This window comes from Camelina sativa, chromosome 12, assembly GCF_000633955.1.
Source record: "Camelina sativa cultivar DH55 chromosome 12, Cs, whole genome shotgun sequence".
Classification (NCBI taxonomy): Eukaryota; Viridiplantae; Streptophyta; class Magnoliopsida; order Brassicales; family Brassicaceae; genus Camelina; species Camelina sativa.
The window spans coordinates 32,339,020-32,351,892 of NC_025696.1; the positions used below are offsets into that span (position 1 = coordinate 32,339,020).

Here is a 12,873-nt window from a genome sequence, read left to right on the forward strand (position 1 = left end):
TCTCTGATTATTGGGTTTAAATTTATGTTTTTTATTTATTTTTGGCCATAAAATTTAAAGTAACCCCGTGAGCAACCCTCACTGGGCCATGCTCAATAATAATTAACCTTATTTATTTATTATTGGACTTGACTTGTGATTTATTGATTGCATCTCAATTGTTAATAAAATTTTCCAGTGATTAATATATGTATTGACACCTTAAGTATTACAACTGCATAAGGTTAATTGAATCTGCTAGGACATATAAAAATTCTAGTATCATATATGTTATGAAGTTGTTTAATAAATACATAGATTAATGTATAATAAAAAATTTAAGAATGTTCAATACTATTTAATAATATAATGTTTATTAATATTCTTAAACATATTACAATTATAAAAATTTATAAAATAACATTTTAATTGCAAACTTATAAAACTTTTACTAAAATTCAAAATACAATGCCATTTTTTATGAAAAAAAAACATTGTAAATAAAATTTAAAAAAAACCAAACAAACATATTACTTAATTAATTAAACAAGACAAACATTTTCTTTAATTAATACATAGATTAATGTCTAAATTTATTTCATATATTCTCAACCAATCTGAGAGAGACACGTCACACAAAATCAGGCCCAAGAACAGTTCTAGAATAAGATCAATGAGCCTGATCTTAAGTCTACTATTCAATTATTTTCATTTTTAAAGGGCCTAAGAACACCCCATCTGATATACCTATAAACATGGCCTTATGAAGTTGTTTATGTCAAGTCATATGATTGTTGGTTGGTTTATATTATTTGACATTGCAGCGTATCAATGAAATTGTCTCAAAGGAAAATAAGAAATGCGGACTGATGGATATTACTGGAAAGAAGTTGGTTGTTGCTGAAGGACGATAGGCAACAAACGATCCAGACCAAAAGATTCACTTTGTTTGTTTGGGTTCTAATATAGTTAAAGTGTGGGTAGATATTGTCAAAGTAAGTCATGCAGAAGTTTGGAGGCCATGAGAAAAAATCGACGAACTAGAGAGAAAGAAATGGGTAAAATGAAAAGTCTCGAGAGGAAAATAATTTTTTTTTTGAGGTAAAGTATCTTAAAAGAGAAAAACTAGAGCTTTTTGTATATTTTTTAGCAGCGACACTTTTGAGACTCTTTGGTGGCTCTAACTCAAATTTTGGACCCAAATTTTACCCGGGTTTAACTTTTTTTCACATAGCCACACAATTATTTGTGGCTACTTGCGGCGATATTTCAATAAAAAATAATAACTGGAAAATCAAAAAAGTTTTAAGTGGCAAACTCGAATTTACATAGCCACAAACAAGGGCGGTCGTGGCCAGTTGACAATTACGCATTATAAAATTTTGGTGATAAGTTAAACTCAAAGACTTTTGTTAATTAGTACATATTACATTATATTGATTTTTTTGGACAAAATTACATTATATTGATAAGTCCACAATTTTCTATATGTGTGTATGTGGTATTAATTTGAAATCTGGTTAACAAAGAATATATGTTTAAAGTGTTTGTTTTAGTTAAGGAATCGGCGGTACGAGTTTCCTTGAAAGAGGTTCTCTTCTTTGATTTTTATGGCGCTCTGTTCAAAAAGGTTAAGTAAGCCATCTCTCTGTTTGGTTCCCCTTCGCCTCAGTTTGTGGTTGTTTGATGCTCAGTTTTTAATCTCATCCCAACAATCGTGAAAGGATAGCTCCTTGTGCGTTTCACCTCTGTCCAGATTATCACGGCTCTCCTATATATCTCCTCTGTTTTGGCTTCGACTTCGGTGTCGTAGTTTGTTTCCTTACCTTCCTCTGTTTTTGGTTCTCTATGTCTTGGCTTGTCTTAGGAAGTTCGATCTTCCCAATCCAAGTAGTTTTTCTAGTTTAGGTGATACCAGAAAACTAGCTTGTGTATATTGCCATTACGTATTGGTTTTGAGGCGTGGTTGCAGGTTGCGTATATTGCCATCCACTCCGTCTACTTCCTCTGTATCCCGTCTTTGCCCACTTAGCATAGTTTTGCCTTTGTTGATGGTATATATATGTTCCTTTAATTGTTGTTTGTGTTTCTTTTTCTATTTCTATGTACTTGTTTCAAATTTGAGTACACATAGACTTTTGTTAATTAGTACATATTACATTATATTGATTTTTTTGGACAAAATTACATTATATTGATAAGTCCACAATTTTCTATATGTGTGTATGTGGTATTAATTTGAAATCTGGTTAACAAAGAATATATGTTTAAAGTGTTTGTTTTAGTTAACAAAGAATATATGTTTAAAGTGTTTGTTTTAATTAAGGAATCGGCGGTACGAGTTTCCTTGAAAGAGGTTCTCTTCTTTCACGATTAAAGACTTTTGTTACACATATTTACTTTCGTTGGTGACTGATTAGTGATCACGTGATGAGAATGAGAATGTGTCCTTGTTTTTATTCCCCTAAGCCAGAACCCATATAATTACATGGAATTATGGAAACAAACGTATAATTTGGACATACGGTTATGCTCTACTGTTATTTCATCATATAATCACACATAAATATGAATCATGAATGTCAAACTCATTTCGTCTCTTTGCTGGATTACCACCAAACACTTGGAATATTTTCAAAATTTTATGTTTGATTTGTCTTCGATGAAACCACGAGTAAAGCACGATTCATACTATATCCCACTATACGATGTCCTTGAACTTCAATTGTGTAATTTATGTATTTATAGAAAGTTTAAAGACGTGTATGTGTATAAATGCTTCGTATAGAACTATAGATTGAGTCGGTGACTGACGATCTAGAAATACTAAAGAAGAGGCAATTACAGACGAATTAGTAGATAAGAGTTTCCTAATTAATCGAAAAAGCTGTGGTTTATTCAAAAAGACATGTGGAAGAAAATGGTGAATACATCGAATAACTTTTGTGGAAGAATTAAAATCAACACGCAAACCCCTAAGTTAATGTATTTTACCTACGTGACACAATACCTTAGATATATACACGAATTAGGGTACCACTTAATTACTCTTAATTATACACTTTATAAAATTATAATACATAATGTGTTTTGTAAACGTTGTACATGAACGAATGTGACAAAGTAATTTGAAAGAATCACACAAAGTTTAAATTCGTATATCAAGAATGTATGTTTATTTTTTTCTTACAAACAAATCAAATCACCAACACACCAATAACAAAAAAAAAAACAAAAAAAAAAAAACAAATCAACAATCAAATCCAAAAACAAAGAATAAATCGTGGGGAAAAAGAATAAAAATCAAAAAGCTTTGGAAACGAAATCAGTAAATTTGTCTGTAACCAAGAATAGTCCGGCGACCACCACCACCGTCACCGACTCTTCTCCCTCCTCCACCGCTTCCATTAATAGCAGAAGCAGCCGCCATGGACATTTTCTTAAGATCCTCAACATTCGCGTAACTCTTACGAGCCATTCCCATCATCATCATCCCTTTACTCTTCTTCTCCCCTGCACTCGCCGACTTGCTCCCTCTCGAAACCGATCCCGACAAAACGCCGCCGTTTCTACTCTTCGAAGCCGGCGGAGTAGTAGTAGTAGTGTTGTAATTCACCGGACGACGATTCTCTTTACGTAACACGGCGGAGAAATCAGGAACCGATTGAGCCAACGAAGACGGCACAGCTTTTCTCATCGGAGATAACCCAAATCTACTCTGTTTCTTCTTCTCCTCCGGCGAAAACTTAACTTTTTCTGGTGAAATTACCGAATTGCCCTCGAATCTGACTTGTTTTTTGATCCTCGGCTCTTCTACGTCTTCCTCGTCGAGATATTTCTGGAAATCACGTTTCATACGAAGCTTTGATTCGCGTAGTTTGGAGTATTCGTCATATCTTGGACCTCTTTCGAAACCGGAGAAACCGTCTAACAAGAGTTTAAGCTGATGAGTGTCGGCGTTTTGAGAGAGTATAAGAGACATCGGATCTACAGAGAAGAACAGTTGTTCCATGCTCGGTTTCGAGAGTATATCCGCCATTGATTCAGATACGATCTTCGAATTCGAATCACTTCTTCAGTAAAAGAGAGAGCTTTTTTATTTTTGTTAACTCGATTCTTCTTGTTTGCAAGAGACTTTATTTAAGGGATTGGTAAAAAAGGTTTCTCTTTTATGGTTTCCGCAACGGTCTGATAGTAAAAAGGAAAAATTAGACTTTTCCTGTGTTGACGATTTTACCCTTTTCCTTTTTTTTTCTTACGTTCAACGGTCTTATTTAGATAGTGTGTGTGGGTCCCAGTGAATCATTGATCAAACGGTCATTAATGTCCTTAATCCATCAATCTATACAATTTGTGTAATTTGGTTTAGTCCGGTAATAAATATCTGATCTTTTGTTTGTTTCTTTAATAGACTTAAAACCAATAGAAAAACTCATAATATATCGATAAAATTTTGATCGTTATCTAATAACGCTTACAAAATACAATATAAGCTACACAAAACAAAAACTAAGGGTAATAACAATGTTTGGACTATGGTGTTACTACTGTTACTACTGTTACTGGTTACTGTGACAGGTATCATCACGACCAAGTAGATAGATATAGAGGAAATTAAACTGTGCGAAACTTGTATTTTTGTCCCAAATTGAATCGTGATATTGAATCGCTGAATCCTTCTTCAATAAGTGTCTTCACACCTTCAACACCTTGTTCCAGTCCATCATCGATCTAAACATGATTCAGTTCAACATATCCCATTTAAAATTCGATGAACAAGTAGACATACAAGTTTCAGATTTGCAGAGTTCTATTGACTGATGAACTTAGGTTTACCTGTTCACGCTCCAAAGGGCTGAATTTCTGGAGAAGAAACGCTTTCATGTCCATGTTACCTGGTGGATTTCCAATTCCTGCAATTCAACAGACAATTTTTTACTATGATTGCAAAAGGGGTATTTGGAGATAGGACCTTCAAGGTGAAATTGGACACATACCGATTGATAAGCGGGGATAGCCGCGGCAACCATTTAAATGTTCTGTCACATTCTTTAATCTGGTAACATAACAAAAGAAGTTATAGACATGCAATGGTTACATGTAATTCTGACTAGAAATCATAAATGATGAAGATGCATTACTTTCTTCACAATGATGCGCTTCCTAGAAATGAAAATGCTTTACACTATTTGAACTCGATTCTATTTTTCACTATCTATAGGTCTTAGATCTTGAACTTTTGTGTCCTTTCAAAATAACATCTCCCTTCCTCAAAAGCGAGTATTAAGTTTAGAAATTGAACTCGGAAAAAAAGATTGCAGGAGATTTGAATATTTGACTTCACATATGATTCCTTCTAAGTTTATAAGCAAACACACAGTTTTTGTTCATTTCCTGAACCAAAAGAACCCACATTGACCCACTTCCCTCTTCAGAGACATTACTTACCCGTTGTGTTGGCTATGACCTCCTTTTGGTTGAAGCCTCAAGACACCATTAGGCAAACCCATGTCATCATATATCTACACCATAGAGGCAGATACAATCTTTTGGTCAATTCCACTTCATCATCATCACACAGCAAGCAATAAGACTCAGTACTTACCATCAGGATGTGGCGTAAGGGTATTTGATAATACGCCGCTAACGGTCCAACCTTAAGAACACATTACCACACCATTTCAAGTTTAGAGAATGAAGATACAGCAAAAGCATTTAGGCTATCAAATCTAGTGTAGAGAAAACAGCATATGTTATATCACTCAAGGGATAGCATTGTAAGAAAAAACTAACCGATTCACCACTAAAATTCATGTATGCTTGAGGTTTAACCAACAAAATCGGAACTTCTCCAACAGAACCTGTTCTGGTCACATAGGGAATCCAAAATTAACGAACAAACAAGTTAAAAAAACACCTGAAACCAAGTGAATCAAAAACAGGAAATTGCTGTGAACTAGAGAACCTACCTATCCCAACTAAAGCCTTGGACTGTATAGTGTTCATGGAAATGTCTGTAGCCTGAGCTATATGATCAATCATCTCAAAACCAATCTACACATAAACAAAACAAATCAAGAATTAAATAAAGAAGAGAACTTTGAAGTCATAAACATCAAAATTGAATGTAAAAGAGTGAAACTTTTACATTGTGCCTTGTTCCGTAATACTTCAATCCAGGGTTACCAAGTCCAACGATAAGCCATGGTGTGTATTCAAACTTAAGATTGTTATCAGAAACAGGCAACGAAGCACGCTTAGAGCATAATGATCTCTTCGAATTCGATTTAGCTTGACCCAGTTTATAAGCTTTAGGGTAGAGAAGAGATGTGACTGGAGAAGACAACGCACAAAACATCGCTGTAACTGAAAAAGATGTAAAAATTGCTTAGTCAAGAATTGATTCTGGAATGACCTAAAACCCTAAATTATATCTTCTAAAGGGAAAAGTGACACTGACCCATCAATGACGACGAGGTTCTGATGAACTCTTAAGAGAGTAAAGAGTTAGATTTCCGGAGAATTTTGAGGATTTCAAAGAACGATTAGGAGAATTGTGTAAACGAAACCTTCAAAGAGGATAAGCACAAGCGACAATGAGTTTATCAGTCTCACTAATTTTGCTGTTGGTTTTTTATTGGGGAAAGCTGGAGAGGGGAAGGAACAAAAGGCGTTGGATGAATTTAACCTGCACCAATATTTTGTTTTTCTATATATTTTTTTTAATTAGGATTATAGTATACAATTATAATAAATATTTTTCAATATAAGTATTTTATGTGAATAGTCGACGAATTGGAAGTTATTGTTTATGATTTTGCTTTTTAATGTTTTTCATTAGTAACACATAAAAACCTTATAAAAAACAAAAATTAATCTCGACAAAGAGAACCAATCGACAAAAATTTAAAAATTTATACAAAAAAATATTTTATAGTTTTGAAATATGAAATAACATGGGATTTAAAACTAAAGGGGTGTATTGAATGTAATATTTTAAGATATTTGGTGGGATTTTAATATTTTAGAATTTTGAGAGATTTAAAGAGATTTGATTATATGTTAAAAATTTCTAGAAATTTTGGAACTTTTTTTTTTTTTTTTTGTCAAAACCTTGTGCTTCATTCATTCAATGTAGTTAGCCATTACAAGTACAGAGATGAGGCAGCAGGTAAAGTTTGAAACATTAAAAAGAGGGCATTCCCCAATGCCAAGATGTGATAAAAAGATTTCATTGATTGTAGAGTCCAAGAGAGCTATGACCCATAGGTTTGGGAACCCAATGGTACATGTGAGATCTTGGTACATCGAGGGACCATCCGCAAGAGCTTCAAGGGACAGTTGAATGGTCATTGTCATAAGACATTGTGACGTTAGCAAGAGTATCAATGCATCAATGTCCACCGGGGCGGTAGGAACCCACAGTAACAGGACGGCAGAGAGACTAGGGACTATGTTGGTGTAGTCGGTTAGGGGTTGCTTTGAAACCCTAAGCATAAAGGTTGGATCAACTCGCAGAGGCGCAATAAGGGCTGCTTGGTACGGAATCCATATGATGAAGGTAGTTGGGAAGTGATGCTTGTAGTCATCATGATATGATCGTGGCAAGCAAGGAGCCAGAGGCTGCAGAGCAACCGGAGGTGGTGGGAAGGATCACTCGTTCAAGAGCTAAGGAGATGGCCAAGGAAGCTCATTCACTCATAGTTGACGGGTCATTCAACCTACCAAGGATCCAAGTCTTCAACATATCCACCCTGAAGACTTCACCCGGTAATGAGGACTAGGTAACTTAGGTGTGAAGTTTGTACTCTTTTTCCCATAGCTGAGTTTTGTCCCAATGGGTTTTCTCAGCATGGTTTTTAATGAGGCAAATGGATCACTACGTCGAGTTATCTAGAAATCATTACCAAAGGGGAATAATGTACTTCTGTACTAATTCAAGTGACTTCCGTAGTACTACAGGTCACTTGGACGTTTTGCTGTTTTCTTATTTCCTTAAAACGTCTTGTTGTTTTAGTTTTGCACTTCTTGTTGTTTGGAGTGTCGAGCCCTAGGGTGTTTAAAACCCAAAGCTACGCCTCTTTTGTTCTTTAGCGAAGAAGTATGTTGTAAACACGTTTTGTGAACTTTCTTCTCTCAATTTGAATTCTTGAATGCGTTCTTGATTTCTGGGTTTCTATACACTTTGTGATTCAGAAACTCTTCACTTGTTACTATCCATATAATCATCAAACAATCTTCACCATCTCACCATTGTTTTCATCATTCGATATTCACATATCTTCACTCAAAGTCACCCGACCATCAACATCATCGAATTCGCATCACCACTTACCATTCATCAGCCTTCATCAGAGTTCTATCCTAGGGAGATCCTGTCATGTGGTATCAGAGCCAACTCTGTGCCAAGGCTAAGTGATTCTAAACCCTACTCTCTTGTGTTTTTGCTTAAATTTCGTTTGTTTAGTTTTAGGGTTTGATTTTTGGGGTTTCGTTTGAGTCTAGGTCGAGCTTTGTGTTGTTTCAAATTTAGACTACAATTAGGGTTTAATTATTTCGAGTTTGTTCGTTATAGGGTTGGGTGTCGATCGATTCTATTGTGGTGTCGCTCGATACTGGGTCTGTAGTCGTGATTTCTTGTTTAAAATTCAGAGTCTTAGAGTTTATTTTTGTTTCTCATTCCAAGAACAATTTACTGCGAGTTTCTTCTTTAATTTGCAGGTACAATGGAGCTTTCTCCAGAGGCTATGGAAGCTTTGAACCAAGCCATGTCCAAGCAAATAGCTGAAGCAAACAAGTNAATAGCAGAAGCAAACAAGTTAATGTCTACTCAGTTTCAGCAACAGATGGAGCAGCTCAGTAACAAGTTTGAGAAACAGTTCAAGGACATAGCTCACGCATCTAGTGCTTCAGAACAGAGTTCTTCAGACCCGCCTAGTCCGAATGAAGCTCTCCGCTTAGCTAAAGGGAAGGCACACGTGGGAGCTTCCTCCAAGTATACACGGATCAGAACAGCTAAGTCACCTACTGGGGGAAGAGAGACTTGTTTCAATCAGAGGAGAAGCACTCAGGGTACAGAAAGAGAGCAACGCAGAACCGGCAGAGATCATATACGCCCACGACGAGTTGAACAAGTAGCTGGGCATCGAATATACATTGAATCAGATAGAGAGTATTCCGAAGAAGATGAAGTTTCGGACCACAGTCAAGAGACAATGAGGAGAAACCGAAACAGAGATCATGGTAGGGAGTATGATCCTTTGAGGCAGCAGCTGAAGCACCTTAAGATTCAGTATCCTTCTTTCCATGGAACCAATGACCCAGAAACTTATCTAGACTGGGAGAGGAAGATGGAATCCAACTTTCAGGTTCAAGGTACATTTGAGTTGAACAAGGTGAAGATAGCCATATCCGAATTCAATGGCTATGCGTTGTTGTGGTGGGAACAGTTGGGGCTTACTAGACATCGACAGAGAGAGCCTGCTATCACTACATGGGAACAGTTAGTCACGCAGATGAGAAAGAAGTTTGTGCCTACACATTATCAGAGGGAGATTCTTAACAAGCTTAGGCGTCTCATTCAAGGCACTAAGTCTGTTAGAGACTACTATCAGGAGCTGGAAACACTTATGATCAGGGCTGATCTAAGGGAAAGTGAAGACATGGTTATGTCGAGGTTTCTTGGGGGTTTAAACAGAGAGATTCAAGACAAGGTAGAGTTGCAGGACTATGAGGATGTGCAAGAAATGGTACATAAGGCAGAGCTGATTGAATCGCAGATCAAGAGAAAGGGAGTAAGGTATACCTTCACGCCTAACATGTCCAAGCCAAGGGAGTTCAGCAAACCCGCCTTCACCAAGGACAACAAACCCGTGACAGTCACAGTCAAAGAGGAGGTAAAAACCGATTTCCAANGTACCTCTACAAGTCATATTAGGTGTTTCAAATGCCAAGGAATGGGGCATTATTCCAGAGACTGTCCAAACAAGAAGATGTTTCTTCTTCAAGAAGGAGGAGAGATTGTGCCAGTAGACAGTTCAGAGAGTGAATCAGAGTCTGAATTCTGTGAAGAAGGTGAACCAGCAGTCATGGGAGAGATGTTGGTAGCTCGCAGAGCTTTAAGTGTTCAGGTTCACCCAGATGATAGAGGACAGCGTGAGAACCTATTTCACACACGGTGTATGGTTCAAGACAAGGTCTGCACCTTGATCGTTGATGGTGGAAGCTGTACTAATGCAGCTAGTGAAGAGATGGTACAGAAGCTTAATCTTAAGACTACTTCACATCCAAGACCTTATCAGCTACAGTGGTTGAACAACAAGGGTGCTTTGACAGTTTCGCAGCAAGTAATGGTGAAGCTAGCGATTGGGAAGTATGATGATGAGCTGCTTTGTGATGTTATCCCAATGAAGTCAAGTCATATCCTTTTGGGAAGACCATGGCAGTTCGACAGAAGAGTGTTTCATGATGGTTACACCAACAAGCAAACGTTTGAGTTCAAGGGACGCAAGGTTACTCTTCTGCCGCTTACACCCAGCGAAATCTACAAGGACCAACTCCACATGAACCGCAAGGATACAGAGAAAGTGTCACACAGCCTGTACATCAATCACAGCGAGTTCAACAAGTTATTTGATCCAGAGTTGACCACATTCATGTTTGTGTACAAGGAAACACTCACCAGTACTAAGTCAGCAGGAGAGCTTCCACGCGAGATGATAGAGATTATAGAGGAGTATAAGGATGTGTTTCCAGAAGAGATACCTCCAGGATTACCTCCAATTCGTGGAATAGAGCATCAGATTGATTTGGTACCAGGTTCAGCTCTACCGAACAGACCAGCTTACAGAACTAATCCCGTGGAAACTAAAGAGCTTCAGAAGCAAGTAGAAGAGCTGATGAGTAAGGGACATATCCGAGAGAGTCTCAGTCTATGTGCAGTACCAGTATTGCTTGTACCAAAGAAGGATGGTTCATGGAGAATGTGTGTTGACTGCAGAGCTATTAACAATATCACAGTGAAGTACAGACACCCAATTCCGAGATTAGATGACATGTTAGATGAGTTATGTGGGTCAACAGTCTTCTCAAAGATAGATTTGAAGAGTGGGTATCATCAGATCAGAATGAAGGAAGGAGATGAATGGAAAACAGCTTTCAAGACCAAGCAAGGGCTCTACGAATGGCTAGTCATGCCGTTTGGTCTCACCAATGCTCCTAGCACCTTCATGCGATTAATGAATCATGCTCTCAGACCGTTCATAGGCATCTTTGTGGTTGTGTATTTCGACGACATACTCATCTACAGTAAAGGTCTAGGAGAACACTTAGAACACATCCGCCAAGTTTTAAATGTTCTTCGTTCACAATCCCTCTTTGCTAATTTTTCTAAATGTTCATTCTGTACTACTGAGGTTGTTTTTCTAGGCTTTGTTGTGAGTGCAGAAGGAGTTAGAGTGGACGATGAGAAGGTCAAGGCTATCAAGGAGTGGCCAACACCCAAAAACGTGGCAGAAGTCAGGAGCTTTCATGGACTAGCGGGCTTCTACAGGCGATTTGTGCAGGACTTCAGTACTATTGCAGCGCCACTTACAGAAGTTGTCAAGAAGGATGTAGGATTCAGATTGGAGGAAGCACAAGAGAAGGCGTTTTCAACCTTAAAAGAGAAGCTTATTTCTGCCCCTATTCTCTTACTTCCTGATTTTATGAAAACTTTTGAGATTGAATGTGATGCTTCCGGAGTGGGTATAGGTGCCATTTTGATGCAGGATAGGAAGCCAGTAGCTTACTTCAGTGAAAAGCTAGGAGGATCAACGTTAAACTATCCTACATATGACAAGGAGCTGTATGCTTTGGTTAGAGCTCTTCAAACGTGGCAGCATTACCTGTGGCCCAAGGAGTTCGTTATTCACACTGATCATGAGTCCCTGAAGCATCTCAAAGGACAACAGAAGCTCAACAAGAGACATGCCAGATGGATGGAGTTCATAGAGACTTTTCCCTACACGGTTAAGTACAAGAAAGGTAAAGATAATGTAGTTGCAGATGCATTATCCAGGAGGTACACTCTCATTTCTACTTTGTCTTCTAAGCTTGAAGGTTTTGATGAAATAGTAGAACTGTATGAGACTGACATCGATTTTGCTGAGAGCTATGGTAAATGCCATAAGTTTGCTTTTGAGAACTATTATAGGCAGGATGGATATCTGTTCTTTAAGGATAGATTGTGCATACCAAGAGGATCTATGAGAGAGCTGCTGATCAGAGAAGCTCACGGAGGTGGACTAGCTGGCCATTTCGGAGTATCAAAGACTCTACTTGGACTACAAGAACACTTCTATTGGCCTCAAATGAAGAAAGACGTTGAGAAGGTTTGTTCTAGGTGCCATATCTGCAAAATGGCGAAGGGTAAGGTACAGCCTCACGGCTTGTACACTCCTCTACCGATTCCTTCTCAACCTTGGACTCATATTTCTATGGACTTTGTTCTTGGCTTACCTCGAACCAGAAATGGTAGAGATTCTATTTTTGTTGTGGTTGACAGGTTTAGCAAGATGGCTCACTTCATTGCAAGTCACAAGACGGACGATGCTGTTATTGTAGCTAACTTGTTTTTCAGGGAAGTAGTACGCCTACATGGAATGCCTCAAGTAATAGTTTCAGACCGAGATACCAAGTTTCTAGGACACTTCTGGAGGACGTTATGGGCTAAATTAGGAACCAAGCTTTCATTCTCAACCACATGTCACCCGCAAACAGATGGACAAACCGAAGTGGTGAACAGGACGCTATCGACACTCCTCAGAACCTTAGTGAGAAGCAATCTCAAATCATGGGAAGAATGTCTTCCACATGTGGAGTTCGCATACAATCACGCTAAGCATTCTGCTACCC

General features: G+C 37.9%; 2 protein-coding genes across 3 annotated transcripts; both read right to left on the reverse strand.

Annotated features, from left to right (window-relative positions):
- On the reverse strand, positions 3,237 to 4,118 carry LOC104733026. The gene has a single exon (XM_010452639.1). It carries the CDS (start codon positions 4,016 to 4,018, stop codon positions 3,305 to 3,307), a length of 714 nt encoding a protein of 237 aa, XP_010450941.1. The 5' UTR covers positions 4,019 to 4,118; the 3' UTR covers positions 3,237 to 3,304.
- On the reverse strand, positions 4,401 to 6,651 carry LOC104733027 (chloroplastic group IIB intron splicing facilitator CRS2-A, chloroplastic). Of its 2 annotated transcripts, none has more exons than XM_010452642.2 (9): positions 6,440 to 6,651; positions 6,128 to 6,339; positions 5,949 to 6,033; positions 5,773 to 5,840; positions 5,585 to 5,635; positions 5,428 to 5,501; positions 4,977 to 5,035; positions 4,816 to 4,892; positions 4,401 to 4,710 (listed from the first exon to the last, which is right to left on the reverse strand). In XM_010452642.2, the coding sequence occupies exons 1-9, from the start codon at positions 6,441 to 6,443 to the stop codon at positions 4,594 to 4,596; spliced, it is 747 nt and encodes a 248-aa protein (XP_010450944.1). In that variant the 5' UTR covers positions 6,444 to 6,651; the 3' UTR covers positions 4,401 to 4,593. The 2 variants fall into 2 exon arrangements, with proteins under 2 accessions (XP_010450944.1, XP_010450943.1); XM_010452641.2 differs by having other exon boundaries at positions 6,128 to 6,345.